Source organism: Myotis brandtii, unplaced genomic scaffold (assembly GCF_000412655.1).
Source record: "Myotis brandtii unplaced genomic scaffold, ASM41265v1 scaffold18, whole genome shotgun sequence".
Classification (NCBI taxonomy): domain Eukaryota; kingdom Metazoa; phylum Chordata; class Mammalia; order Chiroptera; family Vespertilionidae; genus Myotis; species Myotis brandtii.
Window position 1 is genome coordinate 8,833,583 of NW_005356674.1, and position 22,196 is coordinate 8,855,778.

General features: G+C 36.8%; 1 protein-coding gene across 13 annotated transcripts in view; it reads right to left on the reverse strand.

Moving 5' to 3' along the window:
* The window catches only part of TBC1D5 (TBC1 domain family, member 5), a 425,203-nt gene that overhangs the window by 153,625 nt on the left and 249,382 nt on the right, over positions 1-22,196 (reverse strand). For all 13 annotated transcript variants that reach the window (XM_014537570.1, XM_005863632.2, XM_014537574.1 and 10 more), the window contains one exon: positions 7,878-7,980. In XM_014537570.1, coding sequence (XP_014393056.1) covers positions 7,878-7,980 — 103 coding nt within the window. The remainder of the gene's footprint in view (positions 1-7,877; positions 7,981-22,196) is intronic.

The window sequence follows — 22,196 nt, forward strand, 5'->3', positions numbered from 1 at the left end:
TCGTTTTAGATTTTGGTTCCAATTCAACCACAGCATGGTATTCTGCTTTAAAACATGGAGAGCAGTTCTCTTTTAAATGACACAACAAACAATAAATTGGCATGGTAGACAACCTTGCACCTGTCAGTTGCTTCAAGATCTGTACTCATAAATATGAATTTCATTTATGCAAATTATAATCATGAGCTACAGTGTAAAGATCTGCAGTAAGAAGGGCAACTAAGAACCATAGACCTAAGGAAATTACACCCAATGTTTTCATTATATAATGGCTCAAAATTAGGATGTCTGTAGATTTAGGAAGAGCTGAAGTCAGCTAACTGGAAATGTTGGATAATAAAAGAAAGAACCTTTAGCTGGTATAACGGAAAACATTGTTTTGAAATTATGATTTTCAAATTGTTTAATCTGAAGAGTACCTAAATTTTTTCCTGTCTAATTTCAACTATGAGGTTACTTATCAACCTTTAGTGATTTCATCAATATGATCTTGTTCTTTATATTGGTGTTCACCTGTGAATTATATGAATAGGCAGACACAAAAAGATATATTTGCTACTAAGTTGTCTTTAAAAGGTATTATAAAATCCATTATTGTGGGGAAATAAGGCATTCCAAATTAGTGACCTGCCTTGCTAATTGAGATGATTTTTCCTCTTACGCATTAAAAATCACACACATATTTTAGCAAGTTAAAAATAGATTACACACTTTTATGCCTCTGAAAGTGAGTAAATTACCATTTCCCTTTTGCTTAATAACTATGGATGATCTTTTATAAAAAAGACAAGACAAAAAAACTACCTTTACAGGAAATAAGAATAAAATATACAAGCAGAGAGAAGAAACAGTTTTTGCTGGTGAAATCAGAGATGACTTCCTATTACAGGATAGTCACACAGCCTTCTGCACAATCTAGTAGTACTGTGTTATTCTCAGGAACTTAGTGATTATCATAAAATAATATGGAAGTAAACTCTAAGAAGAACTTGATGATATTCTTACAAAATAATTTATGTTCCATTGAAAACTTACTTGTTAATGAGGACAAATTACCATATAGCGATCTTTTTTAGGTAACCATGTCCTTACTAAACAAATTTTGAAAAAACTATCTCTTAGAACAAGGGTGGGGAACCTTTTTTTCTGCCACGGGCCATTTGGATATTTATAACATCATTCGCTGCCCATACGAAATTATCAACTTAAAAATTAGCCTGCTATATTTGGTTAAACATTTAACTCACCTCTAATCCCTTGGTAGGAACAGACCAAATTATTTCATGAGCCACGTATGGCCTACAGGCCAGACGTACCCCACCCCTGCTTTAGAAGAACATGGTAGAGACTCAGAAAGAATGGAATTGTGTTGCTAATTATGCTTTAAAATCATCATTAGGGCTTTATTCTCCTGGAAAAATCTCATTATTCCAAAAACTAAGAACCATAATTTTAATCATCAAAGCAATAGCTACTTATTGTAGAAAACCATGTGAAAGAAAAAACAAAAAAGAAAAGGAAAAGAGGAAGGAATGAAAAAAAGAAAGGGAGGAGAGAAAAGAGGAATGGAAGGAGGGAGGGAGGAAGGAAAGAAATAAGGACCAAAAAACAAAAGAAATAAAAAAACTGTGATAGATATCCTTGTGGTAATTTTTGTTTGCTTGTTTGTTTGTTTTGCCTATTTTTGATGGTTTCCTCAGGATAAAGTATCTAGAAGCAGAATTTCTATGTAAATGATGAAAGATATTGTTAAAGTCTGATCTATACTATTAAGCTACTCTTCAAAAAGAATTCCCTTAGTTATGAGCATAGATACCACCATCTCACAAATCCTCACTTATATTTGTAGTGGTTTTTTTTTTAAATCCTGTATGTGTCTATGAGGTTTTTGTTTATCTTTCTTATTTGTCCATTTGTTGCTTTCAGTTTTATAGCCTACATATGAGTGAAATCATATAGTTCTTGACTTTTTATGTCTGACTTATCTCCAGAGGGATGGGATCGGGGGTAGAATGTCAAATATATGGAGATGGAAGAAGATCTGACTTTGGGTGGTGGGCACACAATGGAATATACCCATGAGATGTCATAGAAACCTATAAAATCTTGTTAACCAATGTCACCCCATCAAATTTAACAAAAACTAATTTTAACAAAATCCTATCAAATTTCACCAATGGTTGTTATATAGTTTTAGTTTTCTTTTTAAAAAATTAATTATCTATCTACTATTTAATTTTGACCTGAAGATTAAATATGTATTTTTCTCTCAAAATGAGTTAAACTAATTGAAAGTGTTAAAGAGAATAAAATGGGCAGAGGAAACTTATTGTGCTTAGCAGATATCTTGCAGAAAGCTCGCAGTGTAGCCTCGAGCACAGCATAGCCTACCACTGGACATCTGGCGCCGGGAGGAGCCAAGGACAGGACATGCCAGTCAAGCTCTGTACATCAGCAGAACTGCTTGCAGCCAGCAGAAGCTAATAAAAACCTGCCTCTCCCTTTAGTCACTGCTGATTCCTTTTTCGGACTCAGCCCACCTGCAGCCAGGTGCTTGAAATAAAAGTTCTTTTGATACATGCAGTGGTTCTCAACCTTCCTAATGCCGCGACCCTTTAATACAGTTCCTCATGTTGTGGTGACCCCCAACCATAAAATTATTTTCGTTGCTACTTCATAACTGTAATTTTGCTACTGTTATGAATCGTAGTGTAAATATCTGATATGCAGGATGTATTTTCAGGGGTCCTGACCCACAGGTTGAGAACCGCTGCATTATGGCCTCTTGTCATAGGTATGCAACCCCAGCCACCCTCCGAACCTTTCACTAATTTATTAAGTGAGCATCATTTATTGAATAACACACCTCTTCTCCCAAGAGTTCTGAAATGTCATCTTTACCATAAACTGAATATTTAGCTCTCATTTTTATCTGGGATTTTACTAGTATTCCATTGGTTTGAATATTCTTAATAAGAACTTTAGTGTATACACACACACACACACACACACACACACACACACACACACACAAAATAAATGCTATCTCAGAGGAGATGGTGAGTCTTCTCCATTTCGCTTCTTGGGCTGTTTATTAGGGTCCCGAGAGCAAAGTAAAAGGTGTGCTTGAAAAAAAAATCAAATATTTTTTTTTAATTTTAAAAATAATTTTATTATTGTAAAGACCTGTTCATTATTCTATTCATCCATACTATCTATCCTTTTTTTTCTCAAAATTATCTTGCCTATTCTAAATTTTTTCATCCAAGGGAACTTCAATACATAAATTATAAACAAAATACTGCAATTTTTATTGGCATTGCATTAAAATTAATTTGAAGAAAATTGACATTTTTAGAACACCAGATTTTCTAAACCAAAAATTTGTAGAACTGCATAATTTTTACTGGGTTTGTTACTAGCTTTTTATTGCTGTTGGTAGTGGTAGTGATTCTAAATGGGTCTTTTTCCCTCAATATATCTTTTAACTAATTATGGCTAATTTAATAAGAAAGATTTATTGTTTAAATGCATCTCTCACCTTCTTTAAATGTTCTCTTCCCTCTAGTTTCTGTGATACTACTCTCTCCACATTCTCTATTTGTTCAGGCATCATTTGTCTTTGTTTATTTAAAAAATTATTTATTAACTACCTATGATGTGTTGACAACACAAAAGTGAATAAAGTGGGCAAGCTCCTAACCATTATGAAGCTTGCAGCCTAGAGAACAAGACATACTAGTACACACACACACGTACACACGTACACACACACACACACACAAACCCAGCTCCTATTTTAGGCTCAACACATAAAAAGCACTCACTGCACAGTGACGGAATAAATGAAATATCTACCACTCAACAAAGCAACAAATTGGTAAAAGTTGACCTACAATATAAAAAATGGAAAAGAATGACACTAAATCATATTTCAATATTTCACATCAATAAATAGGGTGCTCTTTATATATAATAAAAATTAATAACATTGAAGACAACTTTTACCAATTCATTGTTGCATTCCAACTAAACTACGGATATTTTCTTAAATAGACTTGGAAGAGACTATTGGCTTTACTCTCAATTCTAGACTACTAAACCCCAGAAAATAATTGCAAGTGGCAAGTATACAGACATCTCTAAAGGAAAAGAGAATTATCTAGATAGAATCATAATTCAATATGCTGTAAATTTGACAAAACATAATACAAATAATGTAGTGTCAGTATACTTCTTGGTTCCCAAAATGTGTATTTTGCTGCCATAGACACTGTAAGCATTTCTGCTTGCTTCAAGCCTTTATCCCTGCTGGATCGTTAGCAGTCACTGCACTCCGAACTCATGCCATCGGAAAATAAAGGTAACGAAGTTTTCTTCATCAACAGCCTGTAGGCTCACAAAATTGAACCTGTTCTTTTATCTGCCTGTGTTCATTTAGCCCACCAAGCAGTCTTTATTAAAGTTAAGGCATCAGGCAGTCAAAGTTCATTAATACCATTTATATAATCTCTGCAGTTTCAATTAACTCAGCAAGACATTCTACTACATGATAACAGTCTCATTAATTCAATAAAATCCCATAACTATTAACAATATGGTCGATGTTAAACGGGGTGTCACCTAGTACAAAATAATAGCTTTAACAGCTTGTGATAAAACTCAAGGTTTTTTCTTAAATTTGATCTGGCTAAATGTTCAGTCCTTCCACAGAAGGTTTTATTTCTGTGTAAAAAAAATCTATGAGATTTTAAACATGTACAGGGAGTAATTAAGTCTTATTAACTGATACCCAGGAGTAAGCTAATACTTTCTAATCCAATAATTGATAGACTTTGTCTAAATTATCAAGAATCTGATCTTCCTTATTCCTCTTTAGTCTTCCTTAAAAATGCAGAGGGCTACATATATCACAAAGGATGGCATGTGCAGTTATTATGTTTTTGTTCTTTGTCAGTGGAACTTGTTTCCATTATTTTAAGACTTCTTCAATCTAGATTTTTCTTTCTCTAAAGGAAAAAGGAAAACAAATCTGTATTGTGGGATAATTTTATTCTGACTTGATTTGCTACCAAATATTTTACTGTGAAGTATTTTCAAGTATTCAAAAGAGGAGAGGAGAGGAGACAATGTGGGGATAGACTTCATTATAAAAGCCAACACAACGAGAAGAGGAGAATGGGAAAACAGAAATAAACCTGGGTCATTGATAAAGAGCCTGAGCTATGGAACTAATGCTGAAAAATCATTCTGCCCCCAGACATCTTGCAAAGTATGATTCTAACATCCTTAGCATTTAAGTCATTTCAAATGGGATTTTCTTTTATTTGCTTCCAAAAAATGCTATACTGATAGAGATTTAATTTCTCCCAGTCTCCCTTTTTGGTGTTTGTTTGTTTTTAGTGTTGTAACTTTGCATATAACTTTAGATATCTTGCTTGGGAAAGCCTTTCCTACACAGATTGTAAAAAAAATTCTCCTAAATTTTTCCTGGTATACTTGTCAAATTCTTGTTTTTACATTTATATCTTTACTCCATCTGGAATTTGTTCTCCAATAAAAGTATAATTTAATCTTTTTTCTAGATGGAAAGCTAAATATAGCAAGTCAATAAAAATGTCCTATCTTATCATATTACGATTGCATACATAACTAGACCCATCTTAGTTTGTTCCGGTGATCTACTCTCGATTTCCACACTACCATCACAGTGGTTTGATCACAGAATATTTATAGAAATGTTCATATCTCCCTTTGCCACTCTTCCTTTCCCCTAAATTCTCTGGCAACTCCGATATAGTTAATAGTAATAATAATCCTATATAATAAAAGGCTAATATTCAAACTGACCAAACAGCAGAATGACCAGTTGCTATGATGCACACTGACCACCAGGGGGCAGATGCTCAATGCAGGCTCACTGCTGGCGAGCACAGTGGCAGTGGCAGCGCTAAGGATGTCCGACTGATGGCTTAGGCCCGCTCCCCATAGGGCGGACATCCTCCGAGGGCTCCTGGACTGTGAGAGGGCACAGGCCGGGCTGAGGGGACCCCCCCCCCCAAAGGGCACGAATTTCATTCACCGGGCCTCTAGTAATAATAATAACACCACAACTACCAACATGAATGCTTAGTGAGAACTAGTTATTTTTAAGTCTACAAAGTTAATGCTATTATTGCCCTCCTCTAATAGATAAGGAAACTAAGGATTAGAAAAGTTAAGTAAGTAAATTGCCTATGTAGCTAGTAAACGGTGGAGCTGAGATTCAAATAAAGGGATATGCACCTAGACAAGTTCTCTTAATCAATTAAGCTACATTACGTACATGAAATTTAGTGTAAAGCTTTTTGGCACTAAATTTAAAATAAATGTGTCCAGTTTTTTAAAAATCACATCTCTCACTTAGATTATCACTGTAATGATACTATATTTATACATCAATCTGGTAAAAAATTTATTTTATTTAATGTCTTCTCATCTAAAAACATGCATCACTTTTCTGTTTATTCAAGTCTGGCTTTATATACTTTAATACATTTATAGCTTTCTTCATATAGCTTTTTTGCCTATATTAAATTTATTTCTAGATTATTTTATAGTTTGGTTGGCATTGTGAATGGGATATATTTTTTTCCATTTCCCATTCTAAACAGTGATTTATATAATGTAATTGTATTTCATAGAATTACCATGTAATTAATATAAAGACATATTACTAATAAAAAAAGACATATTACTAATATTAAAACTAAGATAAAATTAGTTCCTTTGGGTATTCTATGCACTCAATAACAAATGTATTATTTAGGACAAGTGTAATATGACTTGGTTTATTATCTTTAAACGGATCAAGTTTTCTTCAAATTAAATACATTGCTTTTACCATACGAATATTTTCTGTTATATTACACTGAAATTAGGTGGTTGTTAATTGGACATGTCATAACTTTTGATTGTTAGAGAATTTATTAATTCAGTTTGAATTCCCTCTTGATGTACATTTTGAGAAAGACTTAAAAATATTCAACTTGATGTATTCTTTTTTAAATTTTCACCCGAGAATATGTTTTTATTGATTTAGAGAGAGAGGAAGGGGGAGAGAGAGAGAGAGGAAGTGGGAGAGAGAAACATCAATGTAAGAGAGAAACATCCATCGGTTACCTCCCGTATGTGCTCCAACCTAGGTATGTGCCCTGACCAGGAATGGAAGTGCATCCTTCTGGTATACAGGGCAATGCTTCAACCAACTGAGCCACCTGGCCAGGGCTCAACTTGATGTATTTTTATTGGATTACAATAAGTTCAAGAGAAACCTAGATATTTCCTTATATATTAAGTAAATAATTTACATTTCAATAAAAATAATCCAACAACTTTCTTTACTTTAGTAATGGGAATGAATCAAACATCAGGATCAGAAAGAATATTATATAAATTTCAAAAAATTTAAAGGAACTTTCTGAAGTTATATTACTGGTAAGTTTTAAAGAGTAAAAGGTACTTTATTTTTTACACAGTATGTCGCATATTTATAAATGCTGTACATAGAAACAATATTTATACATACAACTCTGAAAAGTTTTATTACTAGATTGGCTTCAAAGATGTTGTTTATAAACAAACTCCCAAAAGTTGAAAGAAAAGATTGAATGCCTTATAGAAGACAATTTGGTGAAATGTCTTATAATAAGGAAGAAGCATATGTGCCTCAATGAGCTTACTTTTCTCACCGTGCAGCTGACAAGCAGCCCTTTGATTGCTGTACTATTATGACACAACTCTGGATACAATAAAGGCTACATTATTGCTCTATCATTTGTCAAGCTGTATAGAAAATTTTGAGTCAATGGATGCCACCTGTACGATATTTTCATTACCTGTTTATAAAGCAACTGCTCGTTTTCTCTAGCATAACAGAAAAGAACATCTGTAAGAATTTTTCTCACATTTTCTTGTCGGAAAAACTGCATTTCAGGAAACCTGGAAAAAGAAAAGACAGAATTGAAATGACTAGCACAATTCTAAGAATTACCTCAAACTCTCATCTCTGAGAGGTGCAAGGACTGCTTCGTGTTTTAGTGCAAGTCTGTATTTGCCATGCAACTTATGGCATTGATGGGACTTACATGTTCAGGAAAAAAGGATGAGAAAAGGGAAATTATTATATCACAGAGAGAAGCAATACCCTTCAACATCTAAATATTTCAAATGTTTTCCATATGCTTAATGTTACCACATGGTGAATACAACAATTTTTAAGCAAAATGAATTATAATCTATGTATTTAGGGTGGGGGAGTGGTCTGTTTTAGTCCATTTGGTTTATAGGACTAGAATGTGACCTTATTATTACCAAGTTTTTAAAAAAATCTTTTTAATGCAAATATCATGTAAATTATTTTACATGACCACATTGCTAATTTTATCTAATTAAAATATAGACTTCAAATGGAACAAGTTAGTCAGTATTGCTTTCAGTGGTTCTCAACCTTCCTAATGCCGCGACCCTTTAATACAGTTCCTCATGTTGTGGTGACCCCCAACCATAAAATTATTTTCATTGCTACTTCATAACTGTAATTTTGCTACTATTATGAATCGTAATATAAATATCTAATAGGCTATATGTGTTTTCCGGTGGTCTCGACCCACAGGTTGAGAACCGCTGGCTTAAATAGTCTGGATCAAAATGTCTACCAGGTTCTTTGAGGTCATGTAAAATAGAAAAGGTCAGACTATGAACTTGAAAGGAACTTAAATAGTTGTTTATAAGACAAAATATACAATCACAATAAGCCATAGATCAAATACATAGCAATGCAATGCACAATCCTATATAATAAAGATGTAATATGCAAATGGTCGTTACACTGTGAAGCATAATGACCGACCACATAACGACAGGATCACGGATCAGCAGGAGGGTGGGGCAGTGAGCTACAAGCAGGCAGCGGAGAGCTACAGGAGGGCAGCAGTGAGCTACTGGCTATAAGCGAGTGGCAGAGAGCTACAGGAGGGGGGGCAGGGCAGCAAGCTATCAGGAGGGGCAGGGGAAAGGGAGAGCTACAGGAGGGCGGAAACAAGCTACTGGCGCACAGATTCGTGCACAGGGCTACTAATGAATATATAATGGAAGGGGGGTGTGTCGTTTAGAAGTAAACAGTCCAATTGATTCGATCACAAAAGGTTTGAATAAGAATTTTTAGAATAGGAGGAACATGCAACATCAATGGAAAAGGTAACCAAATCAGAAGAAAATATATGAAGGCATAGACAGCACAGAGTATTCCAGGTGTACAGCTCAGTATGGTAATTAGTCACCAGAAAGAACAGTACACCAAGTATTGCCAGTTGGGAACAGGAAAACAGTAGGGCAGGATTGGAAAGAGCTTGAATTTAAAATTGAGGAAATGCGCCGAAACCGGTTTGGCTCAGTGGATAGAGCGTCAGCCTGCGGACTGAAAGGTCCCAGGTTCGATTCCGGTCAAGGGCATGTACCTGGGTTGCAGGCACATCCCCAGTGGGAGATGTGCAGGAGGCAGCTGATCAATAAAATATATTTAAAAAAAAATAAAATAAAATAAAATTGAGGAAATGTAACAGAGTGACTCTGTTTTTTTGAATGGGGAAATAACAAAGAAAATAGCATTTGAGCAACTCTACTTAGTGGGAATAATCTTTAAGGAACGGAGATTACAGGAAAGAGAAAAGCACATCATAATAAAGTGACACAGGAAAATCACAAAACTGAAAGGAAAAGCCTGTGTTCAAATTCATGTTGCAGAATTGCTAGCTGTGTGATCTTGGTAAGTGACTGCCTCCTCTGTTAAGGAGGGACATTAACACTGACTTTGAGATCAAGATGAGATATGTGAAAGCACCAAGAACAGTGCCGGGCAAGTAGTAGGTGTTCAGAAATAGAGGTCTTTACTAGTCTGAGTACTGGTGCTGTGGGTGATGAAGACGAATGTGGCTAAGAGAATACATGAGAGACTGGACAGGAAGAGCACCGCAAGCATGGAGGCACAGGACATCGAAACAGAAAAATACCCCTCGTGAGTCTTCTTAAGAGCATTAATGGTGGTTTGACTTCAGATTAGAATGGTTTTTGGACACTTCAGCTGTTTTATGCTTCTTCCTAATCCTCTTTTGGAGTTACCACTTTCTCTCATGTCTAGGCTGGGTTCCTGAGTGAACTATGCTAGTGGTTCATGAAGCATCTCTTTTCTACACTAATAAAAGAGAAACATGCAAATTGGTGTCACTCCACTACGCCCACCAGCCAATCAGAGTGATTATGCAAATTAACCCAACAAAGATGATGGATAATTTGCATATGCAGGCACAGAGCGAAGACTGAAGACAGCATAGAAGGAAGTCAAGCACAGCAGAAGGGAGTGAAGCGGCGGAGAAGGGAGGGAGGCAGCAGGGAAGGGAGCTCCCTTCTCTGCTTTGCTCTGGCCGCAAGAAGCCCTATTCTTGCAGGAATAGGCCTGAGGAAGCCTTATTTTTACAGGAATCTTCCTGCAACGGGCCTCTAGTTTTTATAATAAATTAAAGCCTATTTTATCTTCATCTGTTCATTTGACTTTTGCTTGAACTTCTTTTGATGTGCAACCGTCCCAAGAAACAGATATTTGATCTTTTCTCTAGCAGCAAGGAGGCCTCCATTTTGGGGGCCAGTAATGAACAACACATAGATCTGAGCAAGATTACTTCACATCTCTGCATAAACCTTAATGTGATGCCCTCCAGACAGTCCCTACGCAGGATGGGAGTTCAACTGCAACAAGTGACCGTAGCTGCTAAAGAAGGAAAAACTAACCTGAACATAGATTCAGAGAAGAATATGTATCATAGAAGTCAAAGAAGTTCCAGAAAGATGTCAAATGCACCCAAGTAGGAAAGAAACACAAAAATTTGGGACAAACGAAAGTTGCTAAAGCCCTTAGAAAGTCAAATACCCCAAAATAACCAAGAAAGGTAAGTAATTAATAAAATAAACTGTCGAGAAGTTTCTTGGAAAAACTTAGTCACTAAGTTAAAACTAGAATAATCCTTCTGAGAGGCTCCATGCCCCATGATTAAGATCATGTGGCTAAATGATTTTTTGTGTCCTTTCCTTAACTATTCTTTGCAAATTATCTATGTACACTGTCAAAACTAAATTCTGTGTAGCTGCTACAATCTGAATGAATTATGGGGGAAAAGTGCTAAAAACTACATTTACTTTGTAACAAACACCAATGAGTTATATAGTAAGAGTTTAATACCTAATTGCTAAAAATGTAAATTACATACCAATTCTTAGTTTCATTTAAATGTCTACTATCCACTTGCAAGATTAAAAACCAGAGATCTACAAGAATTAAATTGCAGGTAGGTAATTTAAATTACCTACTTTTAGCAAATACCCAATAAAATGAAAATGTGTATTAGGCAGACATAGCATCCCTACCCAATAACACACCATCTACAATTCTACTCAACAATGCTAAAGTGTCCATTTATGAAGTTTCATAACACCCTCTTTATTTAGGAAAGCATGATTATTCTCTAAATCCTGATGAAGAATCCATAACATCAAATAAGTAAGGTAGAAAGATATAGAAAAGTTCTGGGAAAAAAAAGTTTCTAGTATTTCAGAATTTGGAAAAAGAACTTACATTCAGACAAGTTTTAAAATTCAAAATGTCTCTGAAGATAATCCAGCTAAACTCAGAAGTTAACAACTAAGTGCACTAAAACAAAGAGATTAATACCTGCCTCAATGCATCTGGGTAGATAACAGGGTAGCAGTACTTCCCAACTGCTTCACTAATCTATATATATATATAAGCCTAAGCGACTGAACGATCCAAATGACCGGAATGACTGGTCACTGAACAATCCAAATGACCGGAATGACTGGTCACTGACACGCACTGACCAACAGGGGGCAGATGCTCAATGCAGGAGCTGCCCCCTGGTGGTCAGTGTGCTCCCACAGTGGAAGCGCTGCTCAGCTGACCAACCCGTCCTGGTGGCCCACCAGCCCGACAGCAGACACTCACTCCCTCAGTAGTCCTGCAGGTCCAATCTCCAGAAAACAGGCCAGGCACTGATGGACCAGCGCCACCAGCACCATCCTGACAGCACTGCGGGCCTCCTGGAAGTCGGCCTTGGGCACCGGGACTGCTTCCCCTCCCTAGACACTCCACAAGGAAGAAATAATATAAAAGCGGCCACCAGGAGGCTCCCGACAACCAGCGTGAATGTCAGAGGGATGGATCCAGATTCCGGGCGGCAAGGGCGTTCCACCACTCACCTGGAAGGCCGATTGCATCCCGGCCCCCCATCTGTGCACAAATTCATACACCGGGCCTCTAGTCAGTTATAAATGAGATGAAGATATATATTCATTTACGTAAAATTCCATGAGTTTAGAGTTAGCTATACAGAAGAACCTAGTTCATAAGTTTAATGAATATATCTGAATAATAAAATATTCCCTACAACAAATTCTTGATTGTCATATTATCAGGTTTCAAACAAGAAGACATACCATATTTAAGAATCAGAAATAAGAGGAAGAAAAGTGCAGTGAGTAGCTTTTCTAGGAATAGTAAAAATGTTTTTGATGATATGTTTTAGGTTTCAAAAGAACTTCCCTGCTGCTAATTACATATCTAAGCTTTTTTTTTTTACCCTGTGGTATCTGGTATTGATTCAGGACTGGTGAAATAATTTGAACATTAGTCTAATCCAAAAATCAGAGGAAAGGCAACTCTCCTTTGAAACAATGATACAAATCAAAGTATACAGATCCAACAATTGCTTGAAAAATCAATAGTGTGACTCTCCATTTTCACACACAAAAAAGAGAAATTGTAGTAAATTCAGTAAAGATAAAATAGAGAAAAACATTTAGAATTAAAACTGTATTAGTTTATGATTCATGCAAGCCAAAATATCTGATAGAAAAGTAAAAGGGGATGGGGGAAGATCACACTAAATTGGGACTGAAGATAAGTGCTGTTATCAGAAAATAAAAGTCCAAGAAAAGCAATTTCTGCATTTGGCCAGAAAATGAAGATGATAAATAGATGAGGGTGAAACTCTGATAGAAAAAAAATGAAAAGTTAAATTAAAGTATTCCATGATGAAATTTAGACTCATACAGTGTAGATTCTTACTTGATGGGAAAAAAAGCGATGTTTTAGTTGTAGCTCAGTTGATCAATATTTGAAATACAGCAGTTTCACTCTCTGATGTGTGAAGGAACTTATGTTTAGTCAAATTTTACATACTGCAAACTAATACCAACAGATATAAAAGTATGGTGTGTTTTGTTTTGCATCTTGAAACAACCCAAAATTTGTAGGCAATATATTTTCCATTATAAGTTTGTTTAAAATATCTCATTATGGAAGAGTCAAATATTTATTAACAGATTATAGTAGACTGAACCCCAAGATACCCATCATCCATCTTTATCACTACCAAATTTTTGTTTTATATCTACTCATCTTGCTGCCTTCTGAAGCAAATCTGAGACATCACCACATCTTTAAGAATTGCAGAGTCCTCTCTCAAAGATAAGGACTCTTTAAAAACATAACCACAGTTGTATTATAACCACATTACTAGTAAAAATAATACAATAGTTAAATCAAGTATCTAGTCAATGTTCAAATATCTCTAAAAATTTTACAGTTTGTTCAAATCAAGACTCAAGAAATATCCATGCATTGCAATTTTTTGACACTTTAACTCAATAAATTTGTCCTTTTCTCTTTTTTATAAGAAACCAGGTTCTTCATCCTGTAGAAACTTCCCACATTCTGTATTTTATTCATTGATCCTCCATTTTGTTATTTAATCCATTCTTCTTCCCCCATTCTATATAATAAAAGGCTAATGTGCAAATCGACCAAACGGCGGAATGACCGGTCGCTATGATGCACATTGATGAATTCCCCTTCATCAATGTTTAGTTACCCTGAAGTACAGACCATCAGGGGAAGGCACACAACGCAGTAGCTGCCCCTGGTGGTCAGTGCACTCTCACAGGGGGAGCGCCACTCAGCCAGAAACCCTGAGCAGGGCTCATGGCTGGCGAGTGCAGCTGTGGTGGCAGGAGCCTCTCCGGCCTCCGCAGCAGCACTAAGGATGTCCGACTGTCTGCTCCATGGGGAGCGGGCCTAAGCAGAAAGTTGGACATTGCCTAAGGGCTCCCAGCCGGGCTGAGAGACACCAACCCCCTCACCCCCCGAGTGGATGAATTTTGTGCACCAGGCCTCTAGTATTTCCTATAAACTGGTAGTTAGGTCTAGAGATCTAATCAGATTCAGGCTCAACTTTCAACGAAGTTCTTTATGGGCAGCACGATGGTTTTAGTACATGTTTACAAATTCTTTGGCATGCTTTCCATAAAAAGATGAGTCAAACTCCCCTCCATTTGAATATGTGCTGGCCTTCGTGATGGCTTCTTCCAAAGAATGCAGCATAAGGGATGCTGTAACATAGAGTCTGCCTGGTTCTCCATCCGGACACATCCTTGGAACCCAGACACCATGCTGCTAGGAAGAGAAGCAGCTACATGGAAGGGCTGTGTAGAGGTGTTGAGCCATAGCTCCAGAGAAGGTCTTTGCTGAGAGCCAGCTTCAACAGCCAGCCATGTATGTGAGCAAGTGTTCAGAAATTCCAGCCCCTAACCTTCAAGCTGGCCTAGCCAACACCACGTGGAACAGAGACAAACTGTCCTGCTCACACCTGCCCAAGTTATAGATGCATCAACAAAATAAATTATGCTGTTGTTTTAAGCTTTGGGGTGGCTTACAATGCAGCAATAAATAACTGGTGTAGTCGGTGTGTACAATTCTATCAGGAGGCATGTCTGTTAACTTATCTCTCCTTTTATGATGCTGGCAACCGCGGATGAGCATTGCCTAGGTCCATTAATTCACTAAAGGTTATAAAATGGTAAGACTATGATTTTATCATTTTTCCTTTATTATCTAAAATACATATATAAATAAAAATTCCCCTTCATCAATGTTTAGTTACCCTGAAGTACAGATCATCATAATTTTGGAAAATTTTATTGATTTCCAATAATTTACTCATGAATACTTGTGGACATAAAAGATCTATAAATGACAGAATGGCCGCTAATTCTGTCATAAAAGTTGTTTTATGACAAGCAGACTATTTGATTTCTCTTTCGGATACATTTTCATGTGACTGTAGTGTATGGGAGTGAATCAGGAAGTGAGAGATGGAGGATGACTAAACACCAACTCTAAAGCCCAAAAACCAGGATCCCAGGTACCTGATGGGAGTTAACTGGAAAGACATTCAATAAAGCAATTGTCTTCATAAAACAGAAAGACAATAAAGGGAAGCCAGGCAAATATCTGGCTGTCTATAAGGAAGAGTTTCTCAGACAACAAAGAGACAAAAAGAGTATTTCCTAAGCAAGAAAAGGGTTAAGAAAAGAGTGAAATGATAAAGGGCTTTGTCACTGCATTATAGTACATAATTAGGTAATTAGAAGTATTAAAACAGACAAAGCATTGGGCCCAGATGAATTACTGAAGATGCAAGTATTCAATAAGATGCCCCAAGGGAGAAAGTAAAGCCCTTGGTGAAGGTTTATAATCATGCAGTAGGACAGAGAAGCACAGAAGGACTTGGAGGAACAATAACCGATGTTATGCCCATACTTCAAAAATAGAATTCCAGAGCAAGCATTCATCCAAAATTTAAAATGAGTGGATGAAAACTCCCTAGAATACTATTAAACACCAAAATAACTACAATACATTACTCTGGTTTATTGTTTTATTATAGAAAAGCTGAAAAATCAAGCAAAAACCATACAGGAACAGTTTGATATAGAATGAACCCACACACTCCAGATACTTTTTCTTTCTGTGCTCCCTCTACTTTGGTTGATGATTTCACCATTCTCCCTATTCAAACAAATCTGCTTTCTTGTCATCTCAGGCACACAGCTGGATTTAATTCCCCAGTGTCCTTTTCAGGTAGCTGTGGCCCTGCCTCAGTGCTAGTCAATGGAATGAGAGTAGAAGTGATGTGTAACCCCCAAAATCATCCCCCAACCCAGTGAGGGCCCACAGACCTTTCCCCTTACAGCTGGATAGAATGGAAAAAGGTCATCTGGGCGGCCTGGGAAGCTACATGTGGATTGTGGTATTTTAAAAATATATCTGAAAATTCTTGGATCACTTGGTCTGGGGAAAGTATCCCCTGGAGACGGACACTTAAGCAGCCCCATGGAGAGACCCACATGGAGAGGAAGCCATACTGGTCCTCCAGCCTGGTCAGGCCTTTCAGATGACTGCAGCTCCAGCTGAAACCTGACTGCAATTTCTTGATACTCCTAAGCCAGAAGCTTCCAGCTAAACTGCTCCCAAACTCCCGGCATACAGCAAGTATGAAATAAATAATTATTGTTTAAAGTTACTAAGTTTTGGTTGACTTATATAGTAGCAATAGATAACTAACATAGGTTTTGATACCTGAAATGGGGGTATTGCTAAAAAGCATAAAGTATGTGATAGATCTGTCTATGGAACTGAACAGAAGCTCCGAAGACCTTGCATAAAGCATCAGTGAAAGACTAAAGGGTGTGAATGAGATTGTTAGCAAAAGACAGACACAGCCCAGGAGGAGCTGGCTGCCAGAGAAGGCTTAAATAAAAGTGGGGTGTGGACGAAAGGGGCCACATGCTAACCTGACAAGCTCAGGGAAGGCCTGCATGGCGGTCTTGCAAACTCAGAGACCTAAAGTAACCACAAAGGATGGTCTGAAATTAAACTTTAACTAAAAGCAGTTATGGTGGGTAGTTACGCCCTAGGCCAGTATCTTCACTGGCAAGGTCCAACCTTGATCTTAGCTGAGCCTATCTGTCTTTTTGCATCTATGATAACATATTCTTGAAATGTCTGCGTAACTTGTAATTTCCCTTTTTCCGGACCCCTTGGAGCACAGCCTAATGTGCCTGGGTGCCAGGACAGATACCACAGATTCCTTCATTGTTATATTAATTGCTGACTGTTAACTATTCTGCACCCACATAAGTATGTGTCTATCATTTTACTTTTTATCCAATCCCAGAGGTTTCCTCCCTTTGCTTTCTCCCGTCTCTCTAATCTATCACCAATGGACTTCATGAAACCCACCTATGTCCTCTCCTTTGATTGCAATGCATAAAAATAGATAAAAAAAAACACCATTCTCTGGAGCATTATCCCAATCCGTTGAGATAATGCTTCCGGGCAATTGTCAACAGTTTGGCTCAAATAAACTCACAAAAATTCTTTACAGGTTTGAATGTTTTTATGTTAACAGGGGAAAACATACAGGGAAAACATCCCTTATTATGTAGTGGCAACATGGCAATCCTTAGTTATAAGGAAAATAGAAAACATACCTAATAAACTGGGGACCTAACTAAGGAGCAATCCACCCAGAGTGTTGAAGGTGCTGCCTGGTTTATACCTGTTACTTATAATAGAATGAAAGAAGCAAAGGAAGAACTGCACAACAAAAAGGAGCTAGGACTTGCTGGGTTTAAAAGAAAACATTTTCTTATTCTCAGCCTCTCTAGTCAGCAATTTGTGCCAGTATTAAGACACTGCTTTGGGGCAAATATCAAATCTAAAAACAAAACTAAGGATGTGAACGCAAAATCCTTTGTTAAGATCTCAGTAAAGGGATGCCCTAGAGCAGCGGTCGCCAACCTTTTTTGGACCTCACAGACCACCAGTGGTCCACGGACCACCGATGGCAACCGCTGCCTTAGAGAGCCTTTCTGTCTGACAAGATGCCCTGATGCCCTGTAACGATTTAAAAAGCATGCCTCTCAGAGCCTTCAGCACTTAGATGTCAGGGATGTTACTAAACATCCAACACCGCACCCACAGCTGCTCATAACAAAGAATTAATTGGTCCATAATGTCAATAATCCCAAGGCTAAGAAACTCTGCATTAGAGTACATGAACACAGAGGGCAGAAACAGCATCTATTTAATATTTAATCGCCACCTCCTTCTGAATAAAATTTGAGGTAAGTCACTCATGTTTCTGTCTCCTGTTTTCTTTCAGAGTGGTTTGCATACAGAAGGTATTTGATAAATTGAAAAAGTGCTGAATCCAAGTAAACAAGGTTGACATAAAATATGATAGAGTAGTGAGTAGTAAGACCTAGAGTTCAAGGTATTATTTCTATTTTGGCCATTAACAAGTTATATTTTCCTCAGTCATTTTCTTTCTGAACTTTAACTTTCCACATTTGCAAAACAAAAGGATTTACTACTAGATGACTACCAGCGACACAAATGCCTATTAGGGGTGCCAGGCACTAGGGAAAATGAAGATACAAAACATAAGAACTAAGTACTGAAGAAACCTAGGCGAGAAAATAGACATTTTGTGTATGATCTATAAAAGAACAGAAGAGACAACTTCTTTATGAAAATCCTTAATTTATAGCACAGTAGCTCGTACAGTAATTTCTCAAATAGTATTTGTTGAATGAAGAAATAAATTGACAAATCTACCAACATATAAACCAATGAAAAATGAAAATTAAATCTATGGACTGAAAAAAAAATCTATGGACTGAGGGACTGGAGGTAGGGAGCTGAAGTATAAGAAAGGTCAGATCAGAGCACTGCAGTCTGTCTCTGTAGTTAAAGACAAGAGAAACATATAGCTTTCATAGGCCAAAAACTGGTGGCGAACACTGATTTTAAAAAGGCAAAGGAAAGAAAGTAGGAATCTGTTGTGATGATAAGTGGTAGAATATAGCTGAGGAGGATTGCAGAAAAATCTCCAAAAGTCTAAATGGAAGGTAGGAGTTCGAAATCACCAGACAGGTGAGAAGATGAAGCAGAAGGTTCAGATAGCAGGAGATATCAAACAGTGCAGGAGAAAGGGCAAGTGGGGCTGGAGTTTCAGGAGGTTGTATCTGTCACCATGGAAACAGAGGCTTCCATCAAACATTCTTTCTAGTTCTCCAAGGCCCTGAGTTACAGAGCAAGCCCTCACTCCCACTGACTCCCCTTCTCAAAAACAACCCACTTTTAATTCATAAAGGTGAAAAATCAGGGAAATATATAATATACAGGGTGTCCCCAAAAATGTATACATAATGTCTACAGATTCTATTACATTTTGAAAATGAAATGTATTTTAAACACTGCCTTTATAATAATTCAAAGTGTGTATCCATTTTGGGGACACCCTGTATGAATGTGTATATACATACATACGTATTTTAAGTGAAACACTCATTTACCCTTGAAGTAATAAAGTTGTTTCAATTCCAAATCTGCATGAAGTTCTCAGAAGGCTGTCATACTGTGGACTGGCTATGCCTATCAGGACTATTTCAGGATGAGGCACTACTTTACCGCCTCGCACACTTTACTTTTTAACATTCGCATCATCAATATTGAGCCCACAACTATAAACAGTGCTAAAAACATGGCTTAATCTGAAGTAGGGGGATCTCAACAGCCAACACTCTTCTGGTCAGCAGCTCGGGCTGACAGACTGTGCCGCTGCTACTCGTACCACTGCTCCTAAGTTCTGAAGACTTGGAGCATCAGGATGCTAATTAAGCACTACAATGCACAGTCTGCAGCAAATACACCTATGTTTTCACTCAAATACTAATTTTTTTTCAAAAATATTGAATATTCCATAAATTGGAATAAATGTGCAGTATGAATGTGCATGCTTAAGTGGAATAGAAATGGGGAAAAATACACATTAAAAACAGAAGCAGTACAGGAAAATACATATTTCTAAATAAATACATACAGCCGTAATAATCAATATTTTGTTGTTACCTTAAATGTTGTCAAATGAGGAAGGACTACAGGCCATTTGACAGAAGAATTGTTTCTTATATTCCTGAAAATCTGTTCCCCCCTCTTTAATATTTAAGAAACACACACACAGGTTGCCGACAGCTCTCAGAGAGCGGCTTGTGTTGTAGTTTTCACTTTCTCGGCTGTGAACAAGTGCATATGCGAGGGCTGGTCGTGCATGCACAAGCGTGTACTCTGCCTGCGTTAAATAAAACCACAACACAACACCAAGTGCATCCACTCATTCGTGTGTGCCTGCAGTCCACCTCGAGGAGACTGAAAATATAAATACAAGCTGCTATTTTGGTGCGATCACACGAAGATGGCAGCTTGTGTGTTTTTTTCTCTCTAACATTTTAACACTGGGCAGATTGTCTGCATTAACACACACCCAAATCAATTCTGCTCTGAAACTGCTTATAAAATCTCCCTTCCCAGAGGAATTTCTTCTTTATTTAAGTAAAAAATGGGCTTGGAGGAAGCTGTATAGAGATACCAACATTGAGGACACCTTATATTTATAAAGTGTGACAATCTTGTCACTTTACAGAGTACTGACAGTATTCCTCCCAACGTGGGAACTATGCAGAAGATGCACTTTAAACAAGAAAAAAAATCAACAAGTTCACTTTGTAAAAGCACTTTTGTATGTCAGTAATATAGAAGAAATTTTCAAAGTAGTCTAATTTTAAGCTGCCTACTATAACATAATAAGTAAATTTGACCAAAAACTCAGATAAGACTTGTATACTACAAAAATTCATGATTTCTTAAGGGCAGAGAAAGGAAATAAAAGCAAATATTTAGCATAGGCCACATCTAAAAGTTCACTATCAATAAAAAAGAAAATGCAGACATTCATATCATATATTGTACAAAAACATAACAACACTGAGTTCGCCACAGTGCTGTCCAACAGAACTGTCTATAAAAAAATGTTCTATATCTATGCTATCCCATACAATAGCCATTAGCACTTGAAATATGACTACTATGAATGAAGAAGACTTCATAAAAATGTTTTAATCTTAATTAATTTAAATTTAAATAGTCACATGAGCCTGGTGGGTACCAAATTGGACAGCACACATCTATAGTTTTAAAGAGAATTTCAGCGATTACTAATGAACCCACAAAATATCAAATGAAGAGCTAAAAATAACTGAGACACAGCTGCTTAAATAGATTGTCAGAAGCTTTATGAAAACTATAAACAAAAGGAAACACTAATTTGAGAAAGTTGGATCTTTACAGATCTGACCATAATATGGAGATTAAGTAGGAAGGAATGGATTTAACTGATAAATGAGCTGCCTGAAGTGCTAACTGCAATAACCCTACAATAACCAGAAACAAAAGACCAAACATTGAAGGTGAAGATTAGCACATCCAATAGGCAATCAGATAAACTTTTAAGTAGAGTCAAAGTTACAATGATAAAAGTAAGTTAAATAATTTTAATCATTTAATTGAAGGAAAAAGGAGAACACATCTGAAGAAAAGAAGATACTATTTGGCAATAGCTTATAAATATGTTAATTTGCAAATGATGTTATAGACACTATAAATATACTTTTAGAATAGACCTTGACAGACCAAATAACAGACTTCTATGGCATCTAATATGGAAATGATATTTTATTTCAAACTCATTACTTCCCATCATCTTAAATATTACTGTGTTTCATTTAATGTTTCAGCCTTGGAAGCATGGCAAATTGTATTGGAATGGGCGATTCAGGTTCTGAATCAGAAACACTGTAAAATGGAACTCCTGGATTTACGTTTTTATCAGGTTTTTCAGAAATAAAAATGAGAAGAGTAACAACCTCATTAGGTTGAGATAAAGTACAATTAATTGAAATGAATATAAAACCCTTTGAGGCAAAAAAGAGTTAGAATAAAAATATGTTAAAATTAGTTGAAAGAAGAGATAATACTTAATATAGTGACATCTACACTAATAAAAGAGAAACATGGTAATTGGCGTACGACCGCTACCCTTTTCATTGGCTAATCAGTGAGTATATGCAAATTAACTGTCAGCCAAGATGGCGGCCGGCAGCCAGGCACTGAAGCAAACAGGGAGGCTTGCTTGCTTCAGTGACTGCGGACTCCAACGTTCCCCACCTAACTTGCCAGCCTCTCAGTTGCAACTCTAAGCAACTATATACTATGTTGCAAATAAGAAGCTAAACAAAACCCCAGAAAAGGGCTTCCATTCAGCCGGGCTCGGACCGCAACATTGTATCTATGTTTTCAGCAGCAAGGCCTCAGAGCTAAAGCTGGCCCAGAAAAAAAAAAAAAAAAA